The sequence below is a fragment of the Lepisma saccharinum genome, chromosome 18 (genome assembly GCF_977018435.1).
Source record: "Lepisma saccharinum chromosome 18, izLepSacc3.1, whole genome shotgun sequence".
NCBI lineage: Eukaryota > Metazoa > Arthropoda > Insecta > Zygentoma > Lepismatidae > Lepisma > Lepisma saccharinum.
In genome coordinates this window covers 54,828,706-54,842,465 of record NC_139246.1, presented here as the reverse complement: position 1 = coordinate 54,842,465, position 13,760 = coordinate 54,828,706, and the positions used below count along the sequence as shown (strand labels likewise).

The 13,760-nt window shown below is 39.7% G+C and overlaps 1 protein-coding gene across 1 annotated transcript; it reads right to left on the bottom strand.

Annotated features, from left to right (window-relative positions):
- Nucleotides 1-703: 703 nt before the first annotated feature.
- Nucleotides 704-2,206, bottom strand: LOC146002274 (creatine transporter-like). The gene has a single exon (XM_083139987.1). It carries the CDS (start codon nucleotides 2,204-2,206, stop codon nucleotides 704-706), a length of 1,503 nt encoding a protein of 500 aa, XP_082996113.1.
- Nucleotides 2,207-13,760: the final 11,554 nt, after the last annotated feature.

Here is a 13,760-nt window from a genome sequence, read left to right as displayed (position 1 = left end):
TCCATTCTAACGTGTAAAATGCGTATATAAACTACACGAAAAGTTATTATAATGCAGCATCTCCTCGTTCAATGTCCACATCATGTGATTTTCGATGAAAAAACGTTACAACACAGTTTGAAAACCTTGAGCCGGGCGTATACGTTCTGCAAAATTCGTGCCAGTAATTTGCATCCATTTCATACTCTGGTGCGAACTGCAGCGATCTACGGGTGAGATTTCGCAACCGTTGTAGCAGTGTTCCCCCCATGTTTGCTAGCATCGTTATAACGTACGCTGGAATGAAAACTATAGTAAGAAACGATGCCCCCCACCCTGCTGCTACGGTCCAAACGGGGAATGGCTCTGCCCCGTATGAAATTGGTTTGCTGCTGCAGACAACGAAGGAACCATACACGCAGAGTAATGTTACCGGAGTTATGACCACCGAACACAGCCACCACAATCCATTAACTGTCCTTCTACCGTGAACAAACTTCAAAAGTCTTTCGTACTTTTTCATGCCGTACATGAACACAAATGCAAGCACTTCCATGACGCAGATGATCACTAGCGTCGGCGTAGCGTGGGTATCCAGCAGTTTGAACCAGTATATTCCATTTTCTCTAATGCAGAATGCAGAGACTAGGAAAACAAAGAACACGGTGACTACGATGCGCGGCAATCTGTCCTTCTTCAGAGTGGGATAAACGTCGTACAGACTCTACTGGAAAGCGTCAAGTTGTATCACTATCCAGGAGAGTGCGGTATAGCCGAGAGAGGCAAATACCAGGACGTTCCATAGCTGGGGACAAGGCATGGTGGCTAACATCGCAGGATAAAAGGAGAACATCACTGCCGGCCCTTCCTTTGCCAGGGAGAAGAATGGGATGCCAGTTTGCGCTTGCAAGAAGCCCAAGCCGCAAAATAGCACGAGTCCGAAGATAACGCTCACGGCCGTACTCAGACCAGGGACGCAGAACACTTCCCACCAGCAATTATGATTCACGTAGTTGAAGCGAGCTCGATGTACTGCAGTGCCGTGTCCGACCCCGACGGTGAACAGCGCTTGGACTGCTGCGTCCACCCATGTTCCGACGCGAAGAAGTTCCTTAATTTCTGGTACAAAAAAGGCTCTAAGCCCGTTCGCTGCGCCTGGAAGAGTGACTCCACGGAACATCATGATTGTCATGGCAATGTAACCGAGCGGCACGAGAAAGTAGAAGCTTATGCGAAAGTTCTTCCAGCCTACGTCACAGCAAGTAATAATCAGAGCGCATAATACGAGATGCAACACCTCCATCTCTAGCACAAGTCCTCCAGCAGGATCCTCGATACTTGAAGCTGTCTTGAGGGCGAATTTCGTAAGATACTGCTCCGACGGGCTTTGTGGGTTAGTTGCTAAGCTTGCCAAGCCACTGCTTCCCAGCTCGGTACAGTTTCCGTCATTATAAACGTTCTTGCAGGTGCTCCAATCTACACTTTCTCTCAGGGGATATGCCATAAAGAAGAGTGAGTACGTGCCAATGACGCATGCGAACGCGCATAAGAACATATTCACTATTAGCGTTGCATATCCAGCTCCTTTCGTGATTGGAGACGCACCAAACATTTTGATGTATCCGCTACTAGTAAACTGTGCCACCACATGTTCTAGGTGGAACATAGGTAATCCACAAATGAGGATGAAGAGGAAAGCTCCTCCCTTATGAACGTAACACATGTATGGGAATCTCCAGACGCCACCGATCCCGATGCACGGGCTGAGGTAGTAGAACAGCACCTCCATCCTTTTTAGGTAAGTCTTGGCTTCGGCGGGATGTGCGTCGGGTTTCATCCGCTTGATTCTTCCGGTCTCGTTCCGGATTCGAAGTTCGGAGATTACTGACCGCGAATAGTTGCTTATGGTGCACTCCTCAACAACATCTGAGAACTGAACCACTCTTGGGGGAATGTCTTCCGTCTCCTCCTCAGCTTCATCGTGGGGTTGTGGAATTCTTTGTGGGCGAATCTTCAGAGGAATCAATTTCGACCTGGTTTTCCTCACTGGACTTTGAGAAGGACCGCTCTCAACTGAAGGGCCAGTCTCATCAGCCTCGTCAGTTATATTAGTAACTATCTCAATCTCGGTAACTCTCTCGGAATCGATTTCTGTCTCGGTCTCTCGAACTGGCTCGGTCTCTTCTAGGCTTGACAGCGGTTGCTCTTCACTTGACTTGTTAGCCATGTCTTCAATGTCTTTGTTATCTTTCGCTCTTTATCTCAACTGAAGGACCAGGCCCATCAGTTATACCAATAACTATCTCGGTCTCGGTAACTCTCTGGCACTCGATTTCTGTCTTCTTCTCTCGAACTGCCTCGGTCTCTTCTAGGCTTGGCAGCGGATGCTCTTCACTTGACTTCTTAGCCATGTCTTCAATGTCTTTGTTATCTTTCGCTCTTTCGCTCTTCTCAACTGAAGGACCAGCCTCATCAGGTATACCAATAACTATCTCGGTAACTCTCTGGCACTCGATGTCTGTCTTCTTCTCTCGAAATTCCTCGGTCTCTTCTAGGCTTGGCACCGATTGCTCTTCACTTGACTTCTCAGCCATGTCTTCACTGTCTTTTTTATCTTTTGCTCGTGAGGATATCGCACACTATTGTATTTCTTAATCTTTTTTTTTCTTGTCGCAAAATATGCGTCTAGTGCTGATCTTGTTTTTCGCTGCACTAATTCCATGGGAACACTTTGCCTATTTTTAAAATATCAACAATCAGGAATATCCAAGGCATTGCTCCTTCCTTGTGCACGAAAATTGACATACTTTCCTTTGTTTCGAACAATTTATGTCAGGAAAGAAAAAAGAAGGGAACTTTCAAGTCTTATCAATCAGTGATATTGGCTTTAACAGAATTAAAATATTTTTAAATTACCAAAAGATACTTCCAGTTCCAAACCCTTAATCCGAAATAAATAAGTACACACACATACACGCACACGAATTTCTTTAACAATATTATTTCTGTTTGGCGTATATATACAGGGAGTCCATAAAGTCCTGCAAAAAACTAAAACTCTATAACTTTTTAACTGTTGGGTTTAACAATACAATTTTTTTGGGTGAGAAGGGTGGAAGTTTAAAGTTTTGTTCTGCCCACACTGCTCAGTGACGCTTGCACTGGTAATCACGTGATCATGTGACTTAAGATGGCGTCCATCCAGGAAAAGGCACAGTGTGTTCTGTGGTTTGCAAAGTTAAAATCTTGTGATTCAGTGCAGAGAAAGTTCCAGACAACATATGGGAAACCACCCCCAGCAAATTCAAGTATCAAGAGATGATATGAAAAGTTCAAGGCAACGGGAAGTGTGTCAGATTTGCCACGCAGTGGAAGGCCAGGATCGAGTGACGATGTGATTCAGTCAGTGCAGGACAGCGTGCATTGAAATCGCTGAAACGAAGATCACTGGAACTGGGAATACCGAAGTCAACATTACACAAGATCGTACGCAAGAAGGTGAAGGCCCGTTAAAATTTGTACACGATCTGAAAGACCAAGACTGTGACATGAGAATGCAGTTTCTTTACGAACAATTTCCAGGTAGATGGATTGGCCGAAGAGGGCCCACACCTTGGCCTGCAAGATCACCAGACTTAACATCTTGCGATTATTGGTTGTGGGGGACATGTAAAGACCGAGGTGTATTCACAGAAACCAGCTAATCTGGATGACCTAAAAGAAAAAAATAAGAGATGTGATTCTGAATATCCCAGGAGAGCACCGTCAGCACACAATTCTCGGTTTCACAAAAAGACTGCAACAGTGTTTGGACGTGAATGGTGCACAATTGGAGGTTTGGCGATGAACCTAACAAGCAGGAAATAAACTTTGAACCTTGCTGTAAGTACACACAAAATATTTTGTTAATAAACTTAATAGTTTTCAAGTTATAGAGTTTTAGTTTCTTGCAGGACTTTATGGACTCCCTGTAGTTCGGCTTACCTATAAATAGTCAGGTTGAAACCTGCTTAATACGTTTGAAGAAGTTACATAATGAAGTTATTTTTGCGTAAGTCATTTTTGACATAATCTTGTACAGTCACGTACACTGCCGGCTTGTAATGAATACATTGACTTTCAATGGAATCGTTACAAGCCGGCAGTGTCCGTGACCGTACTCATGGGGTCCCGGGTTGATTCCCGGCAAAAGCACAGTGGCTAAATTAAAATATCTTGGCATAAGGTATTCTGAAAAAAATGACATTGAGACCGAGGATCTGATATTAAGACTTGATCTCGTCTCGATTTTACAGAGGTCTGTCTCGTTCTCGTCTCATTCTCGCCTCGGTTCTTACAAGGGCGTCTATGTCTCCGTACGATCTTTCGAAAGAGGCGGTTCACTTTATATGATGTGGACATCTTGTAGTTCTTCTTTTGAGGTATTAATATTTTGACATTTTAAATTGCAAATTTCCACATTTTTTCATCACATTATTAAAATGAGATAAGAATGCTTAAATAACTATCTATATTCATTAGCACAATGAAGTACAATGGCCATCTCTGAGGCCACCATATTACGCCTGACGGATTATACAAAGGGCGACATAATCTTTACCATGCACCAGTGTTTGGAAGTAACAGTTACGTCTTTTAGGAATTACAACTATAAGTAAGTAGCTGTACCTGTAACAAAGTTACCATTTGCAGTAGAAGTAACGTTATCAATAGTTGCATTACTACACTTAAATAATTTACCTTTAATTTTTTTTGACGTGGGGGAAGGGCTGCATTTGGCAACTCTGTTTCCAATTTGTATTCTCTGTATGCTAAGGTGAAAGGATTTTCATGGAAACTTGCCTCCATTGCATGCTAATATCAGAACAGCCACGTTTTATTACAATTCGCCATTTCCCGAATTTAAAACAAATCTCTTCAAGTATAATACTGGCATGCACACCATATCTGCAATCAAAAGAATGTTCATTTCAGGGAATGACAAAGGGGTACTGGTCAAATTACAAGTTTGAAATTAAGTTGCTGTTAAAACTTGATACCAACTTCATGAAATTGAAAAACCTTGTTTTGGAGCTGCTAGTTTCCGGAGAAACGTGTTTATCTTTTTTACAGTTTTCTTGAAATGTATTTAAAAGTTCTTACTTAAAAAGAATGATAAATTAACGCAGGTTAGAACCATCATGAGTCAGAACCTATAAAAGAACACGTTCAAGAAAAATAAAATTGACCTGTGGTTTTGTTACAGATTCATTTTACTATTTATTCATTTTGTAAATGAGAATAATATTATTACCATTTTTTTATTAACTTCTTGCTATGAATAATAATATTTATTTATTTATAATTAAAATGAGAAACGATAAGTTATTAAATATAGCAAGTTTGTTTTTCATCCGTGTATGTAATCTTTGTTTTACCTTTTACAATTTAATAATATTATATTTAGTTTTCTAATAAACTATTACTAATTTATAAGTAAATTTGCGTTCTTGCTGAAAATGAGAATATGGATTCATAGAAATATATAGCCTTTTATTATCGAATTAAATTCAACTCTAAGTTGCTTCTTAACTATGATAGTCGACCAGATTGCATCTCTAGCGATATGTCAATTTGTTGATATAGTATAATTGCTAAAAAAAATCGTAGTACACGCTTTAATGTACAAAATGCAATCGTTTAGTCCAAATGGATTGTTCAAAATATATTTGTTTATTTGTTGATATTATACTTTAAAGGATTCACATTTTCCCGTAAAATGCAGGGTGGCTCAGAGAAATGGCAAAATTTGAATGTAAAATTGGCAAAACTGTAGCGCCGGAATTTGTTCGGGACCGATAAGACATCGTTGAGGAGGCTTTTTCATTTAATAATGATGCAGCATTGGAATGGTTCGGAGCGTGCTTTCGCTGTGAAAGTTTTTTATAAGAACGGTGATAGTGTGACTGCAGCGTAAAGGGTATTTCGGCAGCATTGCCAGCTAGGACGTCATGCTCGTGTGCCATCGGCTCGTGTGATTACAACATGGGTGCGTAATTTCGAAGAAACCGGTTGAGCGTTGAAGAAGAAGCCCCCAGGTAGAGTTCGAACAGTACGTATACCAGAGAAAATTGAAGCAGTTCGAGTTGCCATTCAGAGAAGCCCTCGCTGCTCCGTTCGACAACATGCATCAGCCCTAGTGTGTAGTCGAAGAAGCGTACAAAGAATACTGCATGAAATGAAGTTCCACCCCTACAAGTTACAGATTGTGCAGCAATTACATCCTGAAGACCCTGTGTTGCGTAACAAGTTTTGCGAAATGGTGTTGGCTAAGGTTAACGAGGACGCCAATTTCCTTAACAATTTGTGGATATCTGACGAAGCCCATTTCCACCTTAGCGGCTGTGTTAACAAACATAATTTCCATTACTGGTCACAGGAAAATCCTTGTCAGCTTCACGAGCGTCCATTACATAGCACCAAGGTTAAGTATGGTGTGCAGTGTCAAGTCATGGTGTTTTCGGGCCTTATTTTTGAGAAAGTGCAACAACAGTGACATCAGATCGGTATGTTGCTATGCTTGAAACATTCATTGCACCGAAGTTGCACGCCGCACATCTTGACACCGACAACATAATGTTCCAGCAGGACGGAGCCACTTCACATACTGCTCGACAGTCGATGGAGGCGATTCGCAAACCATTGCTGAACTGAAACAGAAGATTGCAGCAGAAATCACTGATATTCCTCGAGACATGATACAGCGGGCAATCCAGAGTTTTCACAGCAGGCTTTCAGAATGTGTACGCCAAGATGGAACACATCTTTCTGATGTAATCTTTAAGAAGTAAATTGACATTTAAAATGGCATTTAAATGTCATAGTTTATGGCATACTATGTACAGTGGTGGAAAAAGGTTCTTCCCCATAAGACTTTCATGGCAGTAAATAATGTCGGAAAGGTAGGCAACACACATTGCACCTTTAGGTGATCGGGTGATTCTGTCTGTCTCAAGAGCAACTCGTCTTTCATGCAATAGCCAACAGACACAGGAAATGTAGGAAAGTCACGTGACTTGTCAGGTGGAATGTTGTTCGTCATAAAATCGCCTTTTCTCAAGCCAGGTTGCAGAACCGACAAGAGTTATAGCCTATGTCCGAAAATTATTCCTCTAAAACCGTTGAACGAAACACTAAAATAATTCTTGCCTTAATTACAAAGGCTACTATACTATACTATACTATACTATATAGCTCGGTCGTTAGGGAGTTTGATTACCATGCGAGAGATCTGAGTTCGATCCCCGTCTGGGGAGAATTGGAATTTTGTCCACCTGTTCAAGTGGCTCCGGCGCCCACCCAGCATCGTATAAAGTGGGTACCTGTAGGAAACTTGGAGGGGGAGGTAAAGGCGGCCAGGGGAGTGGTGCTGATCACATTATCCCCACCTTCGGCCGTAACAAGAAAGTGTGGGACCCTAATTCCGCACCCCCTACACGCCTTCATGGCTTGCTGCAAAGCACAAGTAGCACTTTGCTTTTTCATTTACTATACGTCCCGATTTTGTCGGAACAGAACTTTCTAATTTCTAAGTCGACTTTCTTCCAAGTTCCGTAGGGATGTGAATAGGCTCCAGTTTCTCTTGACACAATTCATCCATGTTATATTTCGTTATAAATACCACGGCTGATATCCTGTGTGTGGGAAGGAGGGCGCTATAATTCAAACATGCGAGGTGATACTTTTCTCACTACTCCATTCTCCGATTCGTCGTATCAGAAATAAATCTTAATTCCACACACTGAAAATGTAGCACTTCCTACATCTTAGCATGCAAATATCTAGCAGCAAAGTAATGTGTAGGCAGTAGGCACATAGTGGTTCGAATACCACTTTAAACTGTAGGTGCAATCGCGATTAGTCTTACTGTGCATAAAGTGGACTTAGACACCAACTCAACCAACCAACCAACACAATCCCGTTATTGTTCAGATTATCGAAACCAGAAGCTTCGTCGCGAATAACATAAGCAGGAAGACAATATGAAATTACCGAACAGAAACAGAACCTGAAACCTAGAACGGCTAGATTGGATTAAATCGACGATACAGCACGCGTTCTGAAATGAAGAAGAATACGAAAGTTGAAGGGCCGCGATACACACACACACTTTTCCTCCCCTCAATGGTAAGGTATCTTTCTTGCAGAGAAGCCTTTACGTAGGCCTTCAAGGCCACGACGAGAAAGTGTTCTACATGCAATGACAGGACCAAAACACACGTCTAGTTTGATATGAACGCTATGTTCCTCCTTATTTCGTACGTCATTGATAACAGGAACACGGGCCTCGTCTGCTAACCCTTGTTTCGTAGAGCAGACGCCTGTTTGTCACCCTTTGGTTCAGTGACCTTCGCACGTAGTTAGCAAGAGTGAATGACTCACCAGATACCTGTTGCCTGTGAGCTTATACAAGAATAGATATTTCGTTAGAGTATGTAAGTATTGTTTCATCTGCAGTTATGTCAGTTAACGTTCGAATTGTTTCCTAATGGTTACGTTATTTGTAAATTAGTTCTCGAGAGTGAGCTTTCTATCTATTTGCACGGAGGGGGGGTATACAGCCTGCATGTATTATTTTTTCCTGAAACAAGAAGAAATTCCAAGACAAAAAAGAGTCATAGAAGAGTGGTTAACAAAAAAGAAAGAAGAAAACGAAAATGTAAATGTTTAAATAAATTATTGTATAGATCGAGTGAATAATATTTTCTCACGTCGTCACCTTATAATCAAGGGATCCCGGGTTCGATACACGGTGGATGCACGTAGTAGTTCGTATGCCATTTTAAACTGAAGGTCCAGTCCAGATTAGCTTATCTGTGCAGAAAAAAGTAAAAAAGAAATTTTCACAGTGTAAGAAAATTTCATGTTCAACCACATACAAAAGGGAATAATTTATTCCATGTTCGAGTTCACATTTATAGCATCTAACCAACACTATTATGAATTGCAACGTATTTTCTCAGATCCATTTTAATTATACGTGCATGATAAAATAACAGAAGTAGAAGAAAGAGAAAGCCAAGCGAAACACAGATGCCTTCTCCAGAATTTCAAATCTCGTTACGTAAGGTTCTGGGTTGACGTCCAGTCCATGTTTTGGCCCTTTTATCTGCTCTATTTCATCATAAATCGTCGTAATGGTTTACCTACAGGGGAAGAATATGACAATAATTACCAATACAAAGCCAATAAGAAACAGAACAACAACTCAATTAGGGAGATGTCAAGAAAGAAGCACGACTTGACAATGTCTCCGTCTCTCGGTTTCTCGAATTGAAAATTGCTCTCCCGTTCTTGGTCTCGGCTAGTTAAATATAGAAATCAAAAAAGTATGTGAAGATACATATATTTCATATATCCCGGTTTTATAGGAGATTTCGTGAGAGATGAAATAAGTGCTCTTCGATCATGTTTATTTTTATTAGTTTTGTTACGTAACATCACTTTTCTTCCTAGTCGCGGACGAGTGACCATTACATGAAATTAATGACGAAATACTCAAACACCTGTGACAAGGACGGTACACAAACCCGGGAACTTTGGTGACGAGATCGAAGGTTGACCACTTAATGAGCTTGCCCACCGAGTCTGCTTAAAGTTGCTTGTGTCAGGTAATTCGAAATAATTGTAAATATTCCACATTCATTATCATTTGTTTCATAATTTATCTTATTGGTGTTATTAACCTGAAGTCGAAGAAATAGTTGAAATGCAATAATGCAAGATTGAATGTCTCTGATGTTACTTCGTGCGGAATAATATGACGTGATATTATGATATGAATATATTAATAATATAATATGCTTAGTTATTCCATTGATTGATCCCAATTGGGCACACAAAATATGGTATAATGTCCACTCCTAACCAACCTCCGTGGCGGAGTAGTTAGCACAGCGCGCTACGACAGCATGGGTCCCTGGTTCGAATCTCGGCTTGGCCATGGGTGTTCTTGGTGAGTGTCCGTTAATCAATGTCATCATATCATCACTCATTACTCATCTTCACCGTCGCTATTTGCAGAAAGTGAAAGAATAGCGACACTAAATAACAAAAATCCAATCAAATGGAACATCTTCACCGATTTAATTCTATACCGTACCAAATTCATAGTTTATTACTGCATCTTGCTTCATTTTACAGCATCTCAATTGTTTTCCGATTCGAAAAAAATTGGAATGTTGAGCAGTTGATTGTGCATTGTTTCCTTGTTTGGATTCTTTAATTAACGTCGCATTAATTAGTTTTAGACCAATCGTGACAGAGGGAATCGAGAGCACAAAGGAAGGGGGAAATACAAGGGAGACACCGTGGCTCTCTTTAAAGGTAGCATTCCTTGAACACGACTGAAGTGACTGCAGAATATTTTGGTTAAAATTTGTTTCGCTTTCTCCTTTTATTTCTGTTTCAGTTATTTTACTTCGCTTATCTTCCACCACTCGTATTAATCGTGTTGCTGAGGAAGAATTATAAACTCGTGAAATGGACGATGAGACAAAAAATATAGGTTCAAAACTGTGACCACAAAATATTGTCTTATTTTTAAAATTTACGCAAAATATGGTTTCACTCGTCTCTTTCTCAAGGCGTTCCATTGCCTCTCCGATGGCGTAGTGGTAACGTCTTCGACATGTAATCAAAGACTTCCGAATTCAATACCAGGTAGAGGAACATTTGGTTCGGATCCCACTTTAATCTGTAGGTCCAATGCATAAACTAGACTTAAGCAATTAACGTGTGGCAGATCTTGTTAAGAAAACAGTTGCTGAAATGTTCTTCTTGAGGCCACGTAGCACCCAGCTGTTGTTTGTTGTTGCTAGAGCATGAGTCATGTGACTCATGCTATCAATGCTCAATCCTTCCCGAGAACTCAGATCCACCAGACAAACTTAAGCGAATAATTTGTTATTTGGGTTGCATAAACAACAGGCTTTAAGACGTTATGAAATTCTAGGTCCCGTGGCCCAGGTAATTCTTTCTCCGACTGTACATGCAACACATTTATCAACAAAGATACGGTCTGCATGGTATTGTATTGTTCACCAAATCTTGATAACTGGAACTCAACTTCATCGATTCCGATTAGCGGAAAATCCGCTGTGTAAATGGTGTAATGTAGATGAAAGTATAGAACACTTAATCAGTGAGTGTAAAATTAGAAAATCAACGTGGGAATATATCACGAACATGATTAGTAAAATATGCAGAACAAGCCAGAGGCAAATTACGATTGATCACCTTTTGTGTCCAAGTTTTACACATTACCAGAAAACAAAGTTAAATAGTGTACAATGGATATTAGGGAATTATGCTTGGTTTATTACTACCTATACGAAACAGGATTTTAGTGAGAAATTTGAAATATATATGCATCAAGAATATCAATATATTTCTTCATATGCTATGCATACTACATATGCAAATTTTTTAACTGTTATGCATACTATGTAAATAGCACCTAAAAGATTTGTGTTTGTATTCTAAAAATGTAAAAAGGAAATACAGGAAATAAAAAGAGAAAAAAAAAGTAAAAAAAAAAGTCGGTAACGCGTCTGGCTACCATGCTAAAGGTCCCGGGTTCGATCCCCGGCCGGTTCAAATCCAGGAACTTTTCTAACGATGGAATAACATGGGTACCTGGGGAAACCTGGGGGGTAAAGGCGGTCAGGGGCGTGGTGCTGATTACATCACCCCCACTCACGACCGGATCAAGAAAGTGTGGGGCGTTACTCCCACACCCCCTATACGCCTTCATGGCTTGGTGCTAAGCACACGGGAACACTTTACTTTACTTTTTTATTCGTATTGTAATTATTTTAACGTGCTTCATGTATGTAACTTCTGAAAATTTGTAACATATGTATCGTATGTTTATTTGGTTCGTTTCAACAAGGGTTGAATTTTACTTGGTCTACTGTATTATATTACGACAAGTATGGGAGGGGAGGGGGCAAGTGCAGGTCACCTGTTCCCCTGCCTCATTTAGCACCGCACGCCACTGGCTGATGGACAGTTTAATTATATTCCCACTTTTTTTCAAGTGTCTGTCTGATGAGAAAAAATTGATCTGTTGTTGATCTGTTACTTTTAAATCCACATTGATAATCACCTATAATTTCATTAGCATATGGTGTTAGTCTTGTTAAAAGAATGTTAGACAATATTTTGTATGTTGTTGAGAGTAGAGAAATTCCACGGTAATTATTGCAGTTCATTTTATCACCTTTTTTAAACACAGGAACAATTATGGATTCTTTCCACTGTTGAGGGATTTCTTCTTTATTCCATATTAAACAAATTAATTTATGAATTTGACATATTAATGAATTTCCACCATATTTAATTAACTCAGCTGGTATTAAATCAATGCCAGGTGCTTTGTTATTCTTTAGCCTTTAACTTCAGTCAAGTTAGGTTCTGGAACTAAAGGTTCTGCTGTGTGGACTTCATTTACTTCTGATTTATCTCCTACATGGACATTTAAAAGGTAATTAAAGTAGTTCTACCATCTATTTAGAATATCGCTTGGGTCAGCTAGAAAATCACCGTCTTCATCTTTTATCAAGTTTACTTTAGGTTGCCACCCCTTCCTAAACTCATTTACACCTTCACATAAATCTCCGATATTTTTATTTTTGCTGTTTGTTTCAATTTCGTTAATTTTGCTTTTCAAGTAATCTCTTTTTTTACTTCTAAACGTGCGGTTAACTTCTCGCTTTATTCTATTATAATTGTTTAGATTTGTATCATCAGAGTTATTTAACCACCTAAGTCTAGCCTGATTTCTTATTTCTATTAGATTATGACATTCATTATCAAACCATGGCTTACTTTTTCTCGGTTTATGGTATCCTATACTTTCTATAGCTGCTGATTCTATTGCATAACTTATGTGCTCCCAATTCTTATTTACATCTGTTTCATTTATATTTTCATCATCATTTAAATCCTGCAAAACATCAAATCTATTTGACAGTTTAATTTGGTAATCTTTCTTAATTCTTTCATCAATAAACTTTCCTGTATCAAATTTTATCGGTGGCATTCTCTCAAAAATAAATTTTCAGGCAAAAAGCTAAAAAATCAAATATAAACATTCAGACAGACACTGTGCTGTGTGTGTAAGCACTCAATTGAGACAGGAACATAGCATCATGTGTGCATGTTTTCTGGAATAATTTTAGGAAGTTTTCAAATTCATGAAAAAAATATTTGCTTTTCTGTGACTTATTCTATTTCATTACTGCATCTCCCTAAAATATTGTAAATCTTGGAGATGCTATAGACCTATTATATATTCAATAATTTACATAAAACCTCAGTGCTTCGTAAAAGTAACTGGAAATTCGCCAACGCTGCATTTTTCTCTTTCAAATACCACACTGCTTATAAGAAGTTCTTATGTCGTCGTTAACATTAAAGCAAGTAGTAGAACATAGTAAAAGAAAAAAAATCAAATACCTCATCACCGTCATTGACACCTTTCGAAATTTGCATGGGCTCTGCCTCTAAAATCCAAAAGTGGCGTGTGCGTCACGGAAGCCTTCAAATCCATTTTTTAGCAAGGGAGATCGCCATGCTACTTGCAGACGGACAATGACAAATGGAATTATGCAACTCTGTTTTCCAACAATTCATTCGAAAGCACAACATCGAGCATTATTCGAGTTACATCGACATGAAAGCCAGCATCGTGGAACGTTTCAACCAGTCTCTGAAAACGCGAATGTAGAAGCGGTTCA

Coding starts and splice junctions, on each gene's coding strand:
- LOC146002274 (XM_083139987.1), bottom strand. CDS start 2,206: ATGGCTAACAAGTCAAGTGAAGAGCAACCGCTGTCAAGCCTAGAAGAG.